A 23,563-nucleotide genomic window follows, 5' to 3' on the forward strand; every position below is an offset into this window, starting at 1 on the left:
AGGTCTAGTCATAATGTAATGAAATTTGCTTCAGACATATCTCGGTGTATGAGAAGCATGGTGACGCCACAGTCTCTATAGTCCTTGCGTGTGTGTTTTGGTGATTCTGCCATTTAAATGCCAATCGTGCGGACATGTGCTTGCAGTCTGAGTTCTTGGCTCTGCTGTTGTGACGCACCTGATAGTGGTTTGTGATTATGATACAGTAACAATGCAGTACAGTAATGAGTCAGTACTCAGTGAGCAGCGTGTGTTTATCGTTCACATACTGGAAAACGGAGTCCATAAAGGTGTGCCAGCGACAATTTATTGCCCAGTTTGGGGTACAGAAACCGCCTGCAAAATCTTCCATTCAATACTTGGTGAAGAAACTGGAAAAACCATGTGCAGGCATACATTGATGCTAATGGCAACCACTTCCCACATTCGCCGTGACGTCACCATGCTTCTCATACACAAAGGTATATCCGTAGCAAATTTCATTACATTGGGGCCAATAGTTTGAGTTTTATAAGCAAGAACCTGGGGCCACAAGCGAGTGAAACACCCTGGATTTCTGGATAAGTCAGCGATGTAGACACTAATGCTGGTCGATGACACTATTCCTGGGCATTGTTCCATGGCAGAGTGGTTAGCCTAACATCCTATGAAGCCAGGAGTCTCAGGTTTGAATCCTTCATAAGGGATGGATTGATTACTGTGGTTGTGTCATCATCTTCTTTCATCAGTTCCTCTTCCATTCTCATCGTAGCAGTTCACCCAAAATGCAGGAAAAAAGTGAAATGGAATGACCTAAAAAGTAGTTGTGTATTCTCCTATGTCAGCTGCTTTACTGCCGATAAACAAACTTTTTCATATGTATATATAGAAATTGCCAGAAATTTTGAAGTTATCGGATTTTTTTTTTTTACTTTTGGGTTTTGTTTCAATTGTATCTGCCATATTTGCATAGGCATGAAAAACAGGGTGCATCTTATATGCCGATGCTCCGTTTTTGATTACATTCATTTCTGGAAATTTTCCCTGTTCCTTGCGGTGTGTGACAAAGAAGATTAAAATGTATTTTTTCTAGTTAGATTAGGTAAGTTATTTTTTGAAAGTAGATCTACATGTTAATTTACATTTAAAATACTGTTCATTAATTATAATATTAAGTGATAATGCTTTTTTCTCAAAAAATTGTACATAAAGGGTCTTAAATGCAGACAAATAGGGTAAATAATATATTAGGGATGAACTAACTAACTAACTCTCTAGCCTTCTTAAACCCGAAGGTTCATGGCTGCAGCAACACAGGCCTTCCATCTGTTCCTATCTTGAGCAAGTTCTATATACTCTTTTCCATCCCTACCGATTTCCTTTAGGTCCATCTCAACGTTGTCCCTCCATCTTCGTCTTGGCCTTCCTACAGGTCTCTTACCATCTGGTTTCCCAACAAGAATCCTGTAAACTCCTCTTTCCTCTCCCATTCGTGCCACATGTCCTGCCCACCTAAGTCTTCTTGATTTAATTATTCTAATAATATCTGGACATGAGTACAAATTATGTAGTTCTAAATTATGTAACCTTCTCCACTCACCTGTCTCCTCATCCCTTTTAGGTCCAAAGATTTTCCTAAGGATTTTATTTTCAAATACTCTCAATTTATGTTCCTCTTTCAATGTAAGGGACCAAGTTTCACACCCATATAATACTACAGGCAAAAGTACGGTTTTGTATATTTTAACTTTTAGTTTCTTAGATATTAAACGAGAAGACAAAAGTTTATGAAGAGAGAAGTAACATGCATTTCCTGAATTAAGCCTACTTTTTATTTCCTCTTTAATATAATTTTCATTTGTTAATATTACTCCTAAGTATTTGAATTTGGAAACTGGTTCAAACGAGTTGTTATCAATAATTAGATTTTGATTATTACCTAACACTTGGTTTCGGCCTGTAAGCATATATTTAGTTTTCTCTTTGTTAACTTCCAAACCTATCTCTTTAGCAGTTTTGAAAAATATTTTAGCATTATTCTTAATTGTATTCACATCATCCCCCAGTAAGTCTACATCATCTGCATATGCTAACAACTGAGTCACACCATTTAATTTTAGTCCTTCTTTAGTTTCTTTTACCTTCCTTACAGCATATTCTAAGGCAAAATTAAAGAGCAATGGAGATAATGCATCTCCTTGTTTTAACCCATCATGAATTGTAAATTTGTCAGACATATTATTACCCACACGAATTTTACTTTCTGTTTCACTGGTGCATATTTTTATCATACTAACAAGCTTCTTAGGTATTCCAAACTCTACTAATATATTATATAATTTATCTCTTTTGACCGAATCATATGCTTTTTTGAAATCAATGAATAGCTGATGGACATTTTGATTATATTCCCACTTTTTTTCAAGTGTCTGTCTGATGTGAAAAATTTGATCTGTAGTTGATCTGTTACGTTTAAATCCACATTGATAATCACCTATAATTTCATTAGCATATGGGGTTAGTCTTGTTAAAAGAATGTTAGACAATATTTTGTATGTTGTTGAGAGTAGATAAATTCCACGGTAATTATTGCAGTTCATTTTATCACCTTTTTTAAACACAGGAACAATTATGGATTCTTTCCACTGTTGAGGGATTTCTTCTTTATTCCATATTAAACAAATTAATTTATGAATTTGACATATTAATGAATTTCCACCATATTTAATTAACTCAGCTGGTATTAAATCAATGCCAGGTGCTTTGTTATTCTTTAGCCTTTTAATAGCATCTTTAACTTCCGTCAAGTTAGGTTCTGGAACTAAAGGTTCTGCTGTGTGGACTTCATTTACTTCTGATTTATCTCCTACATGGACATTTAAAAGGTCATTAAAGTAGTTCTTCCATCTATTTAGAATATCGCATGGGTCAGCTAGAAAATCACCGTCTTTATCTTTTATCAAGTTTACTTTAGGTTGCCACCCCTTTCTAAATTCATTTACACATATATTAGGGATGGGGTAGATTAATTGGCTTTCTATCAGTTTCGTCTAGTATGGACATATCGGTTTATCAATAACATTTTTTACGCCTTCGGAAGTTTGATATTCCCAAGAGAACAAGTAAAATCACGTTCCCAGATTTTACATTTTCCAACATTATGCATTCATAGCAAAATATTATGAAATTTTCCTCGATTTTACGTTTTCCTGAAATTTAAGTTTTTTTTCAGCTAGCTCCCTTGGAAAACATAAAATCGAGTTTTCACTGTACTCTCATAAGAGTAATATTAAGTTTCTTCCCCTCCTACAACCATCCAGTGAACCGACTTTTTCTTCTCCAGCTCATTGCGAGGAAAGAGGGCATTTTAAGATCTTCCGAAAACTTTGTGTCTGGCTGGACACTGAATCTGTTCCCCCTGGCCTCATTTCATATCTTGCATGGGTGCAAGAAGCAGTGCATCTCTCAGTGATCATCTGTCATACATGCCTTGTTGCTACTAATGTATTCTAACTAACTAACTCTGCAGCCTTCTTAAACCCGAAGGTTTAAGGCTGCAGCAACACAAGCCTTCCATCTGCCCCTATCCCGGGCAAGATCAATCCAGTCTTTTCCATCCTTATCGATTTCCTTTAGGTCCATCTCAGCGTTATCTCTCCATCTTCGTCTTTGCCTTTCTACAGATCTCTTACCATCAGGTTTCCCAACAAGAATCTTCCCATTCGTGCCACATGGCCTGCCCACCTAAGTCTTCTTGATGTAATTGAGTAATGTCTTCAAGAAGTGAAATTTGATTTTCATTATACTGTAAATGACATACCTTTGCCTTTGTACATCTCTTGTATGCTGCATTACATAAATTACAAAGTTAATATGTGTTAATTCTAAATCTTTGTTCCTAGGCTGCTGGTGAATCTGACAAACCCTGCTTTGCTGCTGTACAGGGAAGAGCTGCCTGAGGACAAAACATCTCGTAATTATTATCTGCAGATAATATCGCATCTCCAAAAGTACAAGGAAGCATTTGCAGATGACAAGATTTGGGAAGTTCTTTGCAAGAAGCTGGGTGATGTGTTGCAGCATGTAAGTTTGCTTTAAGTATAGAAAGTATAATGTTTATGTACTCAGTGGTCCACTGGTGTTGGTTATCTGTAAAATTGCCTATAATTTTACCTATCTGATATATTTATAAATATCGTATAATTTAGTGCAATATTCTGCCATTTTGTTATAATTTTTAAGGAGATTTTAGACATATAATCTATATTCCCTGGCTAAATATGCAGCTTCTTTTGCATTGAACTCATCTGGTAATATACATTTATTAAGGAGGTCAATGAACCATTCACATTCTTCAAGGAGCATTTGGAATATTTTATTGGATTGTTAGAGTAGAGTATCACTGGGTAGTTACTCACCGGGAAATCCTTGAATTCTGGGAATTATGCATGAATTATTGACTGGGAATTATGCCTAAATTCTGCTTAATTTTTTTCCATAGATGTGAAAAATTGCAATTTATACATATTTATTAATGCCCTGAGGCAACTTTTTCACAGTTTAACTTTTATTTTTATGGAAGAAGGAAAATAAACCTTCGTGGACAATAAAACCGAATTCTCTCAATCCGTTTACTTTGCTAGTGTCTTTTGCAGAACAATCTATCAGACAGATATTGCAAGATAAGATACCTTGAAGATGATTACGTAAATTTGAGTTTGAAATTCTTGTACAATTTCGTATATTACTATATCCTGTAACATTGACGTGTGTTTGTAGATTTATTTCTAGTCTCAGTGTGTGAAATGGCAAATGTAATCTCCGGACCTTAAATTAAATATTTTAAATATAACAGTTGGGCTGAAAAGTTCGTAGGCTGACTCATAGATGGCGTTACTAGAATTAAATCCATGTGATTTTTATTTAGTACTAACCTTCAAAAGATACGTGTATAAATTTCACAGCTGCCGGATAATTAGTTCGTGAGATATAGCATTGTGAGTGAAGCAGCTTTTGTTATTGTGAAAAAATGGATAAAAAAGAATTTTGTGTGTTAATAAAGCATTGCTTTTTGGCGAAAAAAATACTGTTGAAGCCAAGGCTTGGCTTGATAAACATTATTCGGACTCTGCACCAGGAAAATCAACCGTTGAGAAGTGGTTTGCTAAATTTAAACGAGGCGAAATGAGCATCGAAGACGATGCATGCAGTGGACGCCCCAAAGAGGCTGTTACCGACGAAAACATCAAAAAAGTCCACAAAATAATTTTAAATGATCGTAAAGTGAAGTTGATCGAGATAGCTGAGACTTTAAAAATATCAAAGGAACGTGTTGGACATATTGTGCATGAATATTTGAACATGCGAAAGCTGTGTGCAAAATGGGTGCCGCGCGTGCTCACAATCGATCAAAAGCAACAACGTTTTGATGATTCGGAGCAATGTTTAGCGATATTCAACCGTAATAAACACAAATTTTTCCGTCGATATATTACAATGGATGAAACATGGCTCCATAACTACACTCCAGAGTCCAATCGACAGTCAGCCGAGTGGACTGCACGTGATGAACCGAATCCAAAGCGTGGAAAGACGCAACAGTCGGCTGGCAAGGTTATGGCATCAGTATTCTGGGATGCGCATGGTATTATGTTCATCGATTACCTCAAAAAGGGCCAGACCATTAACAGCGATTATTACATAGCGTTGTTGGAGCGTTTAAAGGGTGAAATCACGAAAAAACGGCCCCATTTGAAGAAGAAAAAAGTGCTGTTTCATCAAGACAATGCACCGTGTCACAAATCAATGAAAACGATGGCAAAATTATATGAATTAGACTACGAATTGCTTCCCCATCCACCATATTCTCCAGATCTGGCCCCCAGTGACTTTTTCCTGTTTGCTGACCTTAAAAGAATGCTCGCTGGAAAGAAATTTAGCACTGATGAAGAGGTAATCGCCGAAACTGAGGCCTATTTTGAGGCTAAAGAGAAATCGTACTATAAAGATGGCATCGAAAAATTGTATGACCGCTATAATCATCGTTGTATCGCCCTCGAAGGCAACTATATTGAATAATAAAATCGAATTTTGTCAAAAAAATATTTTTTACTATGTTAGCCTACGAACTTTTCAGCCCAACTGTTATATAATGTTTAATTCAACTGAATTAGAATTTTTGGATACATTGGAATCGCACAAACCATTATAGATGCTGGTAATATATTTGTGTGTGGGTGGTGAGAGGCAGTAATACGAAATAGAGACATCTGCTGCTTGTACTTTTGAATTTTTGGAAAGTTCGCCTTGAAAACTGGGAATTATACTTGCATTTTATTATGGTACTAGAGTGACCACCCTGGATCGGTAAATTTTATATTGGTACTTGATCGATATTAGTCAAAATTTCATATCAGTACCCATCCCTGTGATATATTCTGTGCTTTCATTAGTACATCCAGTGGCAAAAGTAATAGCAATTGACAATTTACGTATTATCTTTGATGTAGGCTCTACAATGTTCTAAATGTGTGGATTATTATACAGGGTGTCATTTTACGGACCACAAAAATGTATAGAGGACATCAAAACAAACAACTTTTCTCAGTAACATTTTTCATGTTGGTGCGTTGTTTCGGTGCTACATCCGTTCGAAAAAGCCCATTTTGTTGCCTAAATGCTGGCAACCTAACACAACATTTGATCACATCTGTGACGTAGTAATTTCCTGTGGTGAAATGGTGCACGGTAGTGTTGCAAGGACATACAAATTTTTTTAAAAAAATGACATTACCAAACACATTATGTAAAACCAAGATAGGAACGTGCCCAGTAGACTGAACATCTTGGGTAACATGGCCTACCTGCCAGAAGAACAGCAGTCATCCCAGAGGAAGGGGACAGTGAACCAACGATATGAAAAGTGGTAGAAAAACAACGTATTCAAAATTAAGTGGTAATATCGGATTTTGTTGCTTAGCCTACATGTCAAATATAATAGTCAAGAAATTTTATTGGACTTACAGTTTGTCTGGCTGTTTACACCCAGCTACATGTCAAATATTTGCAATTCTTGTTGCAAGGTTGATATCTACAGGATCGTATATCCATTTCTCCTGGTACATGCATTCTGGTATTGTAGTGCTGATAACGGAAGTATCAGAGGTTCACATTGTTACATTAAGGCTAATACACGTACAACCACAGTAACAACCCAATCATGAATCAGCAGCGAATATACTGCCAAATCCACAGTTGCAAACTAATACATGTGGATCCGGTGCATAGATAAACACAGTCGTCGGAGAGCTTGTTTAACTACTACTTATACCCCTTTATTTTCAACCATTTTTGCCACTTGCTGCATAATGCCGTGAATATACATTACATTACGTGTTACTTACCTTTGGAATTTCGAGTTCTTTCATTTCTGTTTTGTCAACTGTTTAGTGTGTCACAGACAACCAGTATCAGAAGGATGAAGTGGGTATACTAAACTGTAGATGCCAACTTGGCAATGAGATCTGCAAATATTTGGCATGTAGGCTGAGACAAAATTTGATGTTACCACTTCTTCTACCATTTTTCGTATAGTTGGTTCAATTCCTGTTGGGTTACAGAATGCATTTTCTCACTTTGTTTTACTGTACATAATGTGGCTGGTTGTGGCTATGTCATTTTTCACAGAACGTGTGTGTTCCTGGCAACTCTGGCATGCATCACTTCACTACAGGGAATATCCTCGATTGCGCAGTGGTAGCATTGTCACCTTGTAATCAAGGGGGCCCGGGTTCGATACCTGGTGGAGGCACGTAAGTCCAGTCCCAATTAGCCTTACTGTGCATAAAGTGGACTTAAAACTCCAAATCAACCAACCAACTACAGGAAATAACGTTTCAAATGTTGTTGAGTTGCCAGCATTCATACGGCAAAACGAGCTTTTTTGAATGACTGTACCAAAGAGAAAAGTGTTCGTTTTGATGTTCTGTATACGTTTCTGTGGTCTGTGTGTGCAATTAAAATGTATATTATTTTAAATCTTCCATCTTCAACTTGACAGATGAGTTAGAGGAGAAAGGGAAGGTCAGTGCCACCAGAAGAAGGAGGGGAGGGAAGACAAGAAGAGTAGATTACAGGAAGGAGGGGAGGGGGAGAAACAGCCAGTTATGACACCTGCAAGGTGGAAAATCCAGTTTACAAATTATTCATTCCTTAGAAGTGTAGAGTGACTATCCCTGTGAGGTTGTGTTGTTGTATGCGTAGCTTGAAAAAGTTCTGGGAAACCAGAACGAATAGTCACAGATAAAATAAAATAAAATCACTAAAAATAACTGTGTTAGATTATTTTCCGTCTTGATGTGGAATATATGCAGATCTTTAAAGAATCTGTAATTCAATCGATATTACTTTTAAACTCACATGCACGGGTGTTTCAAACTTGTTTTTGATCCGTATTTATCACAGTTGTAACATTTTCTTAACCTTTGTTTGTTTCAGGACTGGAGTGAGAGAAGTGAGGAGAACAATCTTCTTGTGGCTCGAATTCTAATTCTTGTGAGAAATGTACTGCAAGTTCCAGCTGATCCAGAGTATGAGAAAAGAACTGATAATGATGCCAGTGTCCATGATCAGGTAATAAAATCTTTTCAGTACTTTTGCAATGCTTTAACAAGATGCAAATTCTGAGCATTATTGCATTTGCTTGTATGTGTTATAACCTTGACTGTGCTTCGATACAAAGAAAGAATTGCCAGTTTTGTTTCAGAGTTGGGCAAATACTTGGTTAATTTCAAAAGTATAGACTGTTTGATTATAAAATGTGACTGGCAACAGTGGTCAGATCATGCTTGCGTAGAAGCTACAAGCCATACTGAAAATTTCTACTTTTTCAGTAGACAGATTCTACTGTTATCAGTGGTACTCTTCTGTGTTTCTCGGACATTACTGAAACCCAACACCTTCAGTAGGTCTTATGTACATGTACAGTAGAGATACTACAAGCGAAATTTTCTATTCAGTATTACATGTAATATTGTATGTAGTGTGCCTAGCTCAACATGTTGGCTGTAAACTTTCCATTTCTCCTGATGAACAATTTGTTTTTATGAGGCTCAGCCAATAAATAACTATTTTCCTGTAGTTTACGGTTATTACAAGCATAAGAAAACAGTTTTTTCTTTGTGACGTTTCAGGAGAACACACGCTCCTTTCATCAGACATTTATTTTCATTTTGACTAAAGATACAGTTATAACAATGGTTAGTAATTTTTAAACAAAAAGAATCTGTTATATAATGGATGTTGTCAATGTTACATTGTTGTAACTTTCACACATCCTGCATACAAACTATCCAAATATTTAGTTGAAAGACTTGCTATAATTAAACAACAAACACCATTAAGTGTTAAAAATGCATATGAAGTGAAACAGAAACTAAAAAATATTGTTTGGAATAGTGAGTATCGTATTGCAAGTTTTGATGTTGAAAATTTATATCCTAGTGTCCCAATAGAAGGTGCCACAGATGCATTACACAGATGGCTTATTGAGATGAAGGTTAACCCAGTAGAATCATGGGAAATGGTTCGATGGTTTACTGTATGTGCAAATTACAATTACTTTATATTTGATGGCAAAATCTATCAGCAAAATAATGGTCTATCAATGGGAAACCCAGTATCCGGAATCATCTCCAGCATTTTCCTTCATTACATAGAATCTCCAATTGTTAATGCGATAGGTGCGGATATCAAACTCTACATCAGATATGTAGATGATGTGCTAATTATTGCTAAAAATGAGAACACCATCATGGACGTATTTAAATCGTTAAATGAATCACATCGTCGCATAAAATTCACTTGCGAACCCATGAATAACAATGTAATTTCTTTCCTTGATCTGCAAATTAAGACAACTGACTCAACAATTCAAACATCAGTCCATAGAAAAAAATTAGCGGGGGAAAAATACATCCATGCCAAATCAGAACATTCGCGTATAACAATGGATAACATATTTTTAAATTTTTTCCTGAGAGCACAAAGACTATGTTCTAATAATGAGGATATCAAAAATGAAGAAGAAAGGCTCTTTAATATAGCAAAAGAAAATGGCTTTCACACTAACAGAATAAACCAAATCAAAAAACAACTTGCAAGAAAACTAAAGGAAAAGAGAAATACAGACAAAGATGAAAAATCTGTTGAAAAGAAATTTGTGTGCATTCCATTCCACAAGGGATTCTCACATAAAATTGCAAAAATTTTTAAAAGTTTTAATTTCAAAATTGTTTTTAAAGCACCAAGAAGTTTGGAATGTACATTTAATGAATTCAAAATGAGAAACTCGCTACCAGATGTGGAAACCACAGGAATATATAATATAAGTTGTTCATGTTCAAAAGATTATGTGGGACAAACAGCAAGGAAAATGGCAATAAGATGGCACGAACATGATTTGGACATTATAAATCTAAACCCAAGAACGGGTTTGTCAACTCATATCATCGAAGAGAAGCATTTGATTAAAAAGAGAAGGGTTTTAAAAAGATTAACGGGAAACACAGAGTTGAATGTCTGGGAAGCCTCGTTCATTGCAGAAGAACACTGGAATAAATTAAATAATGAAAATGGTAACATAGATCCAGTGTGGAGTTTTCTTTTTCACAAATGGAGTAAGCCACCATCTTTAAAATTTAATGTAACAGAAAACATCAAGAGACTTTGTGAAAACAATGATGAATTTGAATTACCTGATGATATTTGGGATTCATAATTTAAAAAATTCTAAAATAAAAATAAAATAGACTGCTTTTTTCACAGTTAAGTTGCTATATTACAACAATGTAACATTGACAACATCCATTATATAACAGATTCTTTTTGTTTAAAAATTACTAACCATTGTTATAACTGTATCTTTAGTCAAAATGAAAATAAATGTCTGATGAAAGGAGCGTGTGTTCTCCTGAAACGTCACAAAGAAAAAACTGTTTTCTTATGCTTGTAATAACCGTAAACTACAGGAAAATAATTCTATCATGCAAGCAATGCGTACATACAAGAAAAACTAATAAATAACTAGGCAGAGGATATTTCACAGTACTTACGTAATGAACCTGAGAAGTATTGTCCTCCACTGTTTAGGCATTTATCCCATTGTGACACCTATCACAAAATGGCAAGCTCGTGCAACTCCTTTGGCTGCTGTTGGAACCAATTGCGCACGTACTCCTTGACGTCATCGTCCGATTGAAACCGTTGTCCCCGCAGTACTTTTTTTCAGCTCACTGAAGATGTGGAAGTCAAATGGAGACAGATCTGGACTATAGGGGGGAGTGGCTGGACTTCCCCACTTGAATTTTGTCAGACATTCTTTTGTTGCGTTGGCTGTGTGTGTTGTGCATTGTCGTGCAATAGGATGACACCATGAGAAAGGTGACCAGGATGTTTTGATTTTACTGCGTTCCTGAGCTTCGTTAACATTTCACAATACTGCTGGACATTGACCGTAGCTCCATGCTCCAGGAAGTCTACGAGGAGCAGTCCCTTGCAATAGAAGAAGAACAAGAGCATGACCTTGCCGGAACTGGTGTGTTGGGTCTTGAACTTTTTTGGTGGAGGGGAATCTGCATGCTGTTTTGCCTCGGGCTCAAAGTGGTGGCACCAACTTTCGTCGCCAGTAACAATTGCTGAGAGGAAATCGTCCCCACCATCGTTGTAATGCTGCAGCGATTGAAGAGACATATCCATGCAAGAGGCCCTTGTTCCAGTGTCAACTGATGCGGGACCCATTGAGCACAAAAACACGGAATGACTGGACACGGCCGCTGCTCGGTTAGCAGCCTTTGCTCGTACCTTGCCAGACATGTAACGCCATCTAGCAGGAAAACGTGCGGGAATCAGTTTCGTCACATCTGCACCTCCATTTCGGGCCCATCGGCCCAATTCTAACTACCATAGTTTTGGTGTAATATCCTCTGCCTCGTTATTTATTGACTGAGCCCAATACATCTGTTTGAAAATTTAAACACAATAGATTTTTCAAAACACCTATTGATCTACTGGAAACAGTACAAATACAGTTCTGTGCTTTGTTCTCCGATTGTGGGATTGCATGGGTTCGAGTCTGCCTGGTTTCAGTCTCCGGGTTCTCAGCCTGTGTATAGGACCGGTGGCAACCCACCATTGTGGGGAGCTACAGCCAGATGAGTAGCGTAACACGTATATCTCCTATAACAGCTGGGGGTTCGATGTGCTGATCCCTCTTCACCTCATTATCGGTTGAAAAACACAACACCTCTAGGCAGGATTGTGGGAGGGAGACTGGCAGTCTGGAGATAGGCCAAGGCCCTTACGGGCTGTAGAGCCACGAGCTATTATTATTATTTATTTATTACAGGAATAGCGAGAAAAGGCTTTGACCTTAGCTTCTTATTTTGTTTTAATCTAGTCATTGGTTTCTTCATATTTGAATAAATAATCATATTAAATTGTTGAAAGAATTCACAGTGTACGAGATGCATGAGAGGAATATATTGAGGGTGAAATGTGAGAGATGCACGGGGTGTTAGGGACATATTGATTAACTTTGTCATTTAATTTTGTTTGTTCCGATCCAGACAGTTATGATTTTTTTTTCAGAATCTTCCATTTTAGAATATTTAGACTTATATTTCTTTTCTTTTAGATCTTGTGGGCTTTGCATTTATCAGGAATGGAAGATCTGTTTCTGTTCATTGGATCATCGGAAAATGAGTCTCAGTTCTACATGCACATATTGGAGGTAAGTGGCAGACCTATTTTTGGATAGTTTATCAGCTGTTTGTGGAGCACAAGGAACTTGGCAAACGGTGCACAAGTATACCACCTGATGGACCCACTGTCCATCATAAAGCACATGTGTAGCTATAGAATTTAACATATGGCCATGAAATGTACCACAGACAGTGCACGAACAATCCACTGGGTGGTGCAACTCGGGGATTGCATATGCACTGCTTTTGAATTTTTCATGATTTAATTTTATTATTTTGCATTGCTTTTCTGCCACTTTTGGTTAACCACGACGATGAGGATTTGTGATTATATGATGAAATTAATGAAGGAACACTCACAAAGAATGCCCAGGCCAGGATTTGAACCCAAAAAACCCCTGACATCGTAGCATGTTGTGATAACCAATCCACCAGAGGGGTCAGATTGAATTTTTCTTTATTCTACAGGTGTACTCTCCACATGCTGTTAATGGAGGACTATAAGTTGTATAATCCGTTGGTACAACTCATTTCTCCTGTATTGTTATGCATTACCTTCCTCTTTCTGCTGCTTTCATATCTTTATTTTACTGCCTTTCATTATCATGTTCATTGTTGAAATGAAACCTGAGAAGAGAGGAAAAATACATTAGTTCATTAGTATATGTGTATTTCCCGTATATAATAATTAATGCATTAACATTCATATAAAAAAGTAACTCAATATGTAGAAATAGGTATAACGAGAGACAGCGTCATTACATGACAAACAACATCGTTCATGTTTAACCCTCCCGGTTGCTTACATGCCTCTGAAGTGACCTGTCCCCCCTTTTGCGGCACTCGGTGCCGTGCATGGGAACGTTTCCTACCTTAAATCATAGCACGGCAGCCAAGAATTTGAAGGAAATGAGAAGAATAAAAACAACACTACATTATTCGGAATACAAATTATTTGAATGCAGAGACCATTGCAGTACCCATATGAAATGTCAGGATTGTCAAAATAACGATACTGCAAATTGACAATAATTGGTTCCTTTTATTTGGGTCAGCATTTTTTTTAACGTATATCTCATAAAAGTAGGAGAAACATATTGAGATTTGAGCATTTCAAAAATATTTTGTAAGTTTTTTCGAGTTAGGTTTTATACAATTAATTGCTTTTTCTGCAAGTCAGTATGATTTTGACTGAGAATTTTGGAACAAATACTAGTTTCTTTGTAAGCCTATATAAGTTGTACGATTTCAGTTTATTTTTAAAAATACTTTGAAAATTTTGTGAATGTTGAGTTAATTTTTTAGTTCCTTCATTATGTGGCAAAGTTATAATTATTTTTAGAATAATATTTTGCTTCATTTGTTTCAAGAGTCTTAAGTTTATATTCTATGAGACACTTTAATTTTTTTTAAAAAAAATTAATTGCTAATAAAATTGTCTGAAATGGACATGTTTGCATTCATATATGTTTCACCTGATTTCCAGTAAGTGGTAGTGTAATTCAACGTCGACTTGCATCAATAATTCATGTAAATAACATTGGTTTTGATAGGCTGGCACCGAGTGCCGTGCGCAGGACATTGGTGCTACTATGAGGATGTGGATGACAGAGGGTTAAGATATTTCGGTTTTGAGCATTAGCTGTAACCCTGTGGTATGCATGTGAAGATTTATGTAGAGTTGTAGTGATTGTCAATGATTTGGCAAATTGAGGTTCCAAATATTTATGTTCATTGCTGACCCTTGTATACTCAAATGTTAATATATAAGTATTCCATTGAAACTATGCTATGTAAATTATGGTGATTAAATTCGAACCAATATTCTTACACTGATCTATTTTTGTTCATTCCTGATGATTTTTGCTTCCAGATAATTTCGCTGATGCTGAGAGAACAGAACCCAGCAACTCTGGCTCAAGCAGCAGCTCAAAGAAGCATCGCTGAGAAGGAAAGAGATGAATATGAGCTCTTGCAAATCCGGCAGATGGAGGCTGCGGAGAAGATGAAGAAAATGAAAACATTTGCTGGCTCAAGGTGAGGTTTTCTTCATTATAAATACACTTTAAAGTTAAATGCTATAATTTGGTAAAAGAGCCATGGTGTCTAGTTGGTAGGGTGTCTGTCTGCTATGCGTGAGACCCAGGTTTGGTTCCCAAGGTGGATGATCTATGGTTGGAATTTTTACGGTTTTGTTCCTGCATAAAGTTGCTCTGGGGCTCACCCAGTTTCAAATCAATGGGTACCTGGGGGGTAGGTAAAAAGTAGCTGGAGCATGGTTCTGACCACATCTAGAAATATCCGAACCGAAAATGTGTAAGGGCCCTTTCCCTACAGTGCTTCTACAAAATAAAAGGTCAACATGTGATTGATCTTTATGAAACATTGTATTAAACACACAAACATTACTTTTAGAGTACTTATGAAAAATCATTATGGTATTTAAAAACTTTCCAGGGAAGAGGAAAATTTATTTCAATGTAACGGAATAGTGATCTTGTTAGTAGGGTGCCATGCAACAGACCAGAATTCGATACGCAGGGTGGACGATTTCAAATGGGAATTTTTCAAGCAATCTCCCAGCATTTAGCAGCTCTGGGGTTCAACCCGTCTCTAATACCTGGAGGGGAGGGGATAAAGTTGGCTGGAGTGTGGTGCTGGATAATTCAGACTTCAGAAAGTGTCGCGTTAGTAAAAAAAAATGCATGTTTAAGAGTTTATTTCACATTATTTTGTGTTGGGATAATGCACTTCACACCTTTTAAAAACACACAAAAAAAAACAACTTTATAATAGTTATTTCACATTTCATGTTTCTGTCAAAAACAAAATATGCATACAACTAGTGCTTGTCAATAATAAGACTTCGACTTATTGCTAAAACTAAATGAATCACTTCTTGATTCAGTTCCATTCAGTTACTTCTGTTGAAGGTCACCTGAGTAATCATACACCTGAATTAGCATATCCTGACAGGGATACAAGACTTGCCGAAATGTTGGGCTGCTGTGATAAAGAAAACTGGAGATGGCTGCGAAAGCTTAGAAAGCTGTATAATAATTTTGAAACAACCCTCGTATAAGAAGGAAATATGATATCTCTTTGCAGCTGTAGGGCCTCCCCGATGGTGCAGTGGTAACACTGTTGCCTTGTAATCAAGGGGTCCCGGGTTCAATACCCGGTGGAGGCACATGGCACATTGGTTCGGATCCCACTTTAAACTGTAGGTCCAGTCCCGATTATCCTTACTGTGCAGAAAGTGAACTTAAATAACAATTCAATCAATCAATCATTGCAGCTGTAGCAAGCGCTTCATCCTTTCACTAAATATATTACTGGAAATAAGGATGTTTAAACATTACACAATGGTTTGGAAATTATTTGAGGATTTCTTATTTTGACAGGATGAGTGGGAACTCAATACTTTAAACTTTTTTTTGTTTATGTAGCATTAGATAAATAATAGTGTTCTTAATTTTTTTTCCCTCTGTTTTTATACTAGGCACTCAAGGTTTCGTGGTACATATTGGGTGAAGAATGTAAAATCGATCGGCGACAATGACTTGGTCTTTCACAAATCATTATGCAAGCTTGATACACTGAGCTTCGACGAAGGAAAGGTAAGCTCTTATGTTCAGTTAATGAAATAATATAGAGCATTTAGAATCTAATTTTGAAAATCAGAAGTTTTTCAAGATATGAACATATTATACGCAATCTCCTAACAACAACTAGGAACACATATTTGTTGCGAATAAATGATCAAGCTACATAAACTAGGCACACTTTGAGATCAAAAGTCATATATAAAGTGGAATTTCAGTCTTAAAATGGCAAATAAAAACCTAAATTTGATTTAAATACTTTACTTACACAAAATAAACATTTCCCTCCTAATAGCACATTTTTGTAGTTATCAGAGTATGAAGTTTATTCCTATGTAAAGGAGTCCATTTTTGCTTCTCAAATATTTGTAGCAGAATTAATCAGTTTTGCATGATTTGCATAACTTGCAGGATAATTCAGACTTCAGAAAGTGTGGTGTCAGCAAATATACTCTAAATTTCGTGTTCCAGAATTTATTTTGCATTTTTAACTTTTTATTGCATCATTTCGTGATGAAATGTGATAGCATAATGCACCCCACAACTTTAAAAAAAATGAACATTGTAGTCTGTTGTTTCACATTTTGTATTTTAGTCAAAAATGAAATATTCATGCTTCTAACAATAACTAATAGGAAAAGTCCTTTTCCTTTATTTTAAGTTTTTTCAGCTTAGTCTCCTGGAAAGCATTAAATCAAGGTTTCATTGTATTTACAAGTATAATATTGTGTGGTGTCACAAGAAACATCTGATTGGTTACTAAGATGTGAATGTGAGATGGGGGGGAGGAGAGGGGCCCAAGAGGTTCTGATGTCAGTAAACGTTGGTTCAGATATAATCATGGGTACCACTGTATGATACTGAACATCCAGATATTCCACATACCCTAAGAAGTATCAAAAATGTTGTAATATACAAAATATTAAAAATGGCATATAATTTATTCAGACTCCACTTTAAACTGTAGGTCCACTCATTATTAACTTATCCGGGCATGAAAGTGGACTGACAACAAAGAAACACATGCAACATATGTTTTAAGAACTGTGTATGTAAGTAAAAAAAAACACTGCATGTTCATTCACTAGGAAATTTAAGTAGGATAATTTAAAGATGGCTTATAGCACTTTTATCATTTTCATTATTGAGTATTCTGTTCTTCCTCGCAGAACAAGCAAAAGCCACCCAGGAACAGAAGACCTATGAAAGAGAACAGCGTTGAGAGAAGGTCAGCTTTTAGCATTCGCCTCTTTCTGAAGGAATTCTGCATAGAGTTTTTGAATGGCGCATATAATTACTTAATGCACAATGTGAAGGTAAGGTGGCCTATTTTTACTATTAGAACTTGGCCAAGAGTTTTGTTAAGATTTGAAGGAAAAAAATATTACTGTAATTATAATTTGCTGTCTTCTGATAAATTTTCTGGTGAAAGTTTTCCGATTTCCACGGTGTCACTTATTTAGGATCGGACTCGTTAGGAGCATGTTTTACACATGAAAATTCTCTCCTTATTAATATCTGCACAGGAAGTAATGTTTTTACACAGAATTATCTCCTATGTTGTTTATTGTAGTTAATTTTTTTTTGTCATTTCTGAGGCTGAGCTAATATCACTTTGAATCGATTTTGACACTTGAAAATTACAAACAATTGAAAGTAGTTCAAAAGGTTTATAATTTAATGTGTAAGTTTTCCATACCACAGCATTTTCTCAGTTTTGCTTTAAATATTCATAACTTCATGTGAGATAATTAAAAATCAATTTCTCTGCAATAATCCATGGTGCAACATACTGTGAGTGGCAAGGCTACCTACAGATGCTGGCCTCACTCCCTCCTACCAAGGTGGAAGATCATCCAATCAGTTATGGGTGATATGTGGTCAGCACGAGAAACTCCCAGTCTTTGTAGGTTCCCATGGCCAGGTTACGCTACTCATTCGTAGTTTCCCAGTTTCCTCACGATGTGGCTGTCTATCAGTCTCTCACAGAGGCCAAAATCTCAGGAGAAAAGTTGTTACGCTTCCCTCCAGGAGACTGGAACTTGCATGTATCCCGTAGCCCAAGCCCAAAGCATGATGTCTTAGATCTCGTGGCCATGGTGCTGCAGGACTCTCCCTTCAGTATTGTTGCACAAATGATGAAAATTCTACATTCTGCATAATTTCCAGAATATTCAGATTCCTTGAGTGCCCTGTGACATTTTTACAGACTTTGACACACCGGAACTCTGGAAGTTATTGGCTGGTGCTGGTGATAAAATTTTAACTGATGCATTGATATCAGCTCAACCCTACTAACATTTTGATTCAAGGATTATTTCTGTATGTAAACAGAATCATTGTAACTGCTGTATGTATCTTTATATTTTTCTTATTTTTATTAAAGGATGCTTTACAACGAGCAAGGACAGAGGCAAATGACGAGTCTTATTACATGTGGGCAATGAAGTTCTTCATGGAATTCAATCGCTCCTACAAATTCAGAGTTGAACTAGTCAGGTAAGTTTTTAGGCAGTTGAAGAATAGATCCTTCCTTTCTTTTCTGCGTCATCAACTAAGAAGTTCAGCTCTTCATGTATGCTCTGTGATTTCCAAGGTCTATTAAGTTGCTGAACTTTCTATTGGTTGATATTGTGTAGTCAGTGTGTTGCATACAGTTGCTAAAAACTATCAAAATGGAAAAAAAATATAGAATACATTTTCAAGACTTCTTAACCATGTGCAAGAGACATGTGCTTGTGTTAAAGAATAATTTTTTTTTTTTCTGTACAAAAGTGGAGTGAATTTCGGGTTCCATTTTGGTATTTAAGATCACAGTTTGATATTATAGCGAATGAAATCTTCAAATTTTGTACGAGATACACCCAACCTTGACAGTACAAATAAAATATCCTATCCTATCCTATATCGAGAATAACCAACTTTCTCCTTTGTCGTTAAAAGTGCCTTAGTGTGACAGCCCGAGGTGAAACACGTCTGGTAGTGACACGTGACAGCAACAGTGTTGCCAGTGTCCCTCGTAATAATTGTGAAAACATCGATTTTTGGAACAACTCATTTATTCCCTTGTGCAATGTTTTTGAAACTTCGTCAAAATTCTTTTTCTGTAAAATTCAATAGATGGCCATCCAAATTTTTTGTTGGTATTGTGAAATGTTGCAATAATTTACCTCAGTGAGTTCTGTGCATCAATATTTATTTATTAATGCCTTGTTTTAAATGGCGGAGTTAAGGCCGTACAAAGCCTTTTCTTCCAGTCAGCCATACATTTAAAATTATACATTATTATATTATACACAAAGTACACTAAGTCATTTCACATAGGTCCACACACACACACATTATACTCATACACACAAGTCTTAAAGCCCTGAATATAACACACAAAATACAAAATATATAATACACAAAAAACTAAATATGGAATGAAATAATGCAAAATTTAAAATTGTATTTAAGTAACTGCAAGGTATTTTAAGAATTCGTTCACTTGCACATGCTTTTTAGTCTGCTTGACAGGGGAAGATCTACCGCCTACTCTGAAGATTTGCAAAAAAAAAATTCCGCCTTTGGCAACACTGCTTATTTGTTATTCAAACATGCATGTTCTTACATTTGTTTGTCTCTCTAAATTTTCCCAATATACAGGGCATTCTCTTGGCAGAAAGCGTTTCTTCTCATTCCGTTTCGCTATTCCGTTATACGGTCGTAAAGACCGGGTTGCGTGACTTTTTGGACACTCTGTATAAGTTCCACCAGTTGATTTTGTATCTTAAAAAGTAATCAGTGTGATATACTAATGTTTAGGGCTGAGCCGATACCAATACTCGCATCAATACCGATACTCTCACCAATACCGATACTCTCACTGGTACCTATACTTTCACCAATACTGATACTCTCACCGATACAGATACTCTTACCGATACAGACACTCTCACAAATACTGATACTCTCACCAATACCGATACTCATGAATATAGATACTCTCACCAATATCAATACTGATACTCTCACCAGTACCAATACTGATACTCTCTCTGATACCGATACTGATACTCTCACCAATACTGATACTTTCACCAATACTCATACTCTCACCTATACCAATACTGAGGCTCTCACTGATACTCTCACCAGTACCGATACTCTCACCAGTACCAATACAGATAAGCTCACCGATACCCTCACCAATACTGATACTCTCACCAATACCAATACTCTCACCAATACTGATACCGATCTTTGAAATTTGTAACAATTAAGTTGTTCAAAATATTGATTATTATTAGTGTGCAAGTATTCCATACTAATGCATCAATTTACCAAGATCTTTGCTTTAAAATACTTCAGAATATTAAATTACGTGTTATTACAAAATTCAGTTTTTTCACACAAAACTGGTGCAAAATAAAATGAGACTTCGACTTTTGCAGAATTTCCAGGATAATTAGACTGTCGCGATGCTTTCCGTGAAAGACGAAAATGCTGGAAACATATCGGTAAATAAATTCCAACCAATGGTATTGACCAATGCATCAGCTCATCTCTTCTAGTGTTTGTATTAACCACCATTATTTATGTTTTCATAATTGAGAAATCTTTTGTACATCTTCACGAGTGATTTCCAGATGAAACTTCAGGTGAATTTTTACAAATTTCAGTGAAACCATGTCCATTCAGGCATTCCATTACGTTCAGAGCAGAATTGAAAATTGTTATGAGATGATGGTTACGGATAAGAAGAAAATTCCACTGTGGTCCAGACGAATGCATTTGGCTCTAAGGGCATATCAGGTACGCCATGTCACTTCTACCTTCATGTAATGTTTCACTGCCAAGGTTATTGTTCAAGATGAAAGTCATGTGTTAATGAAGCTGTATAAATTGATAAAATACAAAAGTTTTGTGAAAAGGTGGAAGTTCAGAAATTATTTTTTTAATGTAAAATTACAAAATTTTAATGTAAGCATGAGAATGTGATTAAATCCTGTGGTGAGTCTTATTAGAATATGAGTATTTGGTGTCAAGATGTGAGATTGAGAACAATGATTGTTAGAGAATTTAACTTCAGTGCTGTTTAGACCAAGATGGATTGATTTAATTCAGGTGTTTTTTTTTTTTTTAATCACTGATTTGAATCACTTTAACCCTTAACCGGGCAACCAGTGTCTATCAGACACTGTTGCTTATATTTTTTGTCACATACTCCAAACGAAACCAAGGGTCCCGGGTTCGAATCCCGGTCGGGCTTGGTTGTTTGTGAATGTCTATTCATCAATTTCATCATTTCATCACTCATCCCCATCTTCGCAAATTAGCCAAGAGGCACAAAACGCGAAGTAAAATAAACTAAATCAATCAATCAATCAAATCCAAACGAAACTTCCTGTGAACCTGATGTTTATTGACTTTGTTTCTCTTTTTTCTTTTCACAATATTCGACTTTGTTTGAAAAAGAAGGTCAGGCGTAAAAAAATATTTTCCATTTGACTTACGTAAACAGGCAAGCAGTGTCTGTTGGACACAGTGTACAATTTGTATGTGAAGAAGTCTACTTGAATATGTATTAACATATGTTGAATCAAGAGTAAAGTATTTAATAAGACCACACAAAAATATTATTACCGCTAAAATTGAAAAAAATGAAAAATATGTGAGCAAATAAAACAATTTCCTCACACTACCTTCTGGCCTAACATGTTTCATATAATATGCTGCAAAAATTACAACAACATGCAATTACGATGATGATGAATACAAGAATTATGGACATAACAATGATGATTAAGTTAAATATCATGTTACTCCTTTGATTCCACAGTGATGAAACACAAAAATCTTGCATTAGAAGGGCAAGATCCATTTAAGACAATGCAGTGTCCGACAGACACTGCTTGCCCTGACATGTTATAAAAATAGCTTGCCTGGATAAGGGTTAAAGAAATAACATATAGAATAATGTACATAAGGATTTTGTAGACATCAGAATCACTTCTGGTGATAATACATTAATCTCATAATCATTGAATGGTGTTTATTAAGCTCTAAGAAAGGAAACAAAATATATGTAATGATTGTGTAAAGCCCACACGAGAGGAAATGTAATATTAAAACTGTAAACTAGGAATGGGACCGATTAAATCGGTACTCTATCAGTATTGGCCGATATAGGCATATCGGTGTATCTGTTATTGCTAAAATTACCGATTATTTTACCGATCTGATATATCGATAAATATCTGATAATTTAGTGCAAAATTCTGCCATTTTGTTGTAATTTTTGTGGATAATCTCCATGCCCTACTGTCTAAAAAAGTAAATGTCTAAATATGCAATTTCTTTTTCACTGCAGTCACCTTGAAACACACATTTATTAGGGAGGTCAATGAACCTTTCAGGATTCTTCAAGGACCATTGCTAATTTTATATCAAATCGGTAGAATATCGGTAAATTTTATATTGGTACTTTATCGGTATCGGCCAAAATTTCACATCAGCCCATCCCTACTGTAAACACACTTAAATTTCTCTTGATTTAAAATTCAGTAATCTTTATACACAAAAATAGTAATCATTTTGTGTAGAAATATATACAAAATATTAATCATGTTAAACCATAAATAGTGTCATTATCATTAAACTGTAAATAAACATGGCAGCTGATATTTTGCAAACTAGTATTAAAAAAATGCCGAAATTCAGCTACAGAGACTATAAAAACTTTAATTTACAATTATATAGTACATCCAGAATATTTTACTTTCACTGGATGAAAAGTTAGTGAAATTATTATTAGTCTGATGAACACACACAATAAACATTTCCATAATAGGTTCATATTACAAAGAATTTTATTTCCTAAACAGTATACAAGATATGGTTACATAGAACGATTTTTTTTTTTTTTTTTTTTTATGTATACGGATAAAAGTAGTCAAGCTACTTTCGGAGGTATGTGCTTATGCCCTGGTACCTGAAAATTAACCCAGGGCGTCAGTTCCGTGAATTTTTTACGGATTCCCCCGCTTTTCTTTGATTCATCCTTGATTTCCATTATTTTTTTTTATTACAATAATTCACTGTGACATTGGCAAGAACGTCCCAGTGTGAAGAACCAAATTTGTTCGGTTTTCCTGAACAAAGTTGGTTTCACATCATTCTACAAGGTAAGAAGATTAAGATAAAGGTTAGAAATAGTAGGAAGTAAATAAGTGTTAG

At 35.9% G+C, this 23,563-nt stretch overlaps 1 protein-coding gene across 1 annotated transcript in view; it reads left to right on the plus strand.

Annotated features, from left to right (window-relative positions):
• The window catches only part of timeout (circadian regulator timeout), a 318,577-nt gene that overhangs the window by 7,647 nt on the left and 287,367 nt on the right, over positions 1-23,563 (plus strand). Inside the window, exons 4-11 of the mRNA XM_083112638.1 lie at positions 3,882-4,062; positions 8,476-8,610; positions 12,671-12,766; positions 14,611-14,774; positions 16,240-16,357; positions 17,512-17,658; positions 18,729-18,841; positions 21,007-21,139. Of these exons, the coding sequence (XP_082968764.1) occupies positions 3,882-4,062; positions 8,476-8,610; positions 12,671-12,766; positions 14,611-14,774; positions 16,240-16,357; positions 17,512-17,658; positions 18,729-18,841; positions 21,007-21,139 (1,087 nt within the window). The remainder of the gene's footprint in view (positions 1-3,881; positions 4,063-8,475; positions 8,611-12,670; positions 12,767-14,610; positions 14,775-16,239; positions 16,358-17,511; positions 17,659-18,728; positions 18,842-21,006; positions 21,140-23,563) is intronic.

The sequence above is a fragment of the Lepisma saccharinum genome, chromosome 1 (genome assembly GCF_977018435.1).
Source record: "Lepisma saccharinum chromosome 1, izLepSacc3.1, whole genome shotgun sequence".
NCBI classification, from domain to species: Eukaryota; Metazoa; Arthropoda; class Insecta; order Zygentoma; family Lepismatidae; genus Lepisma; species Lepisma saccharinum.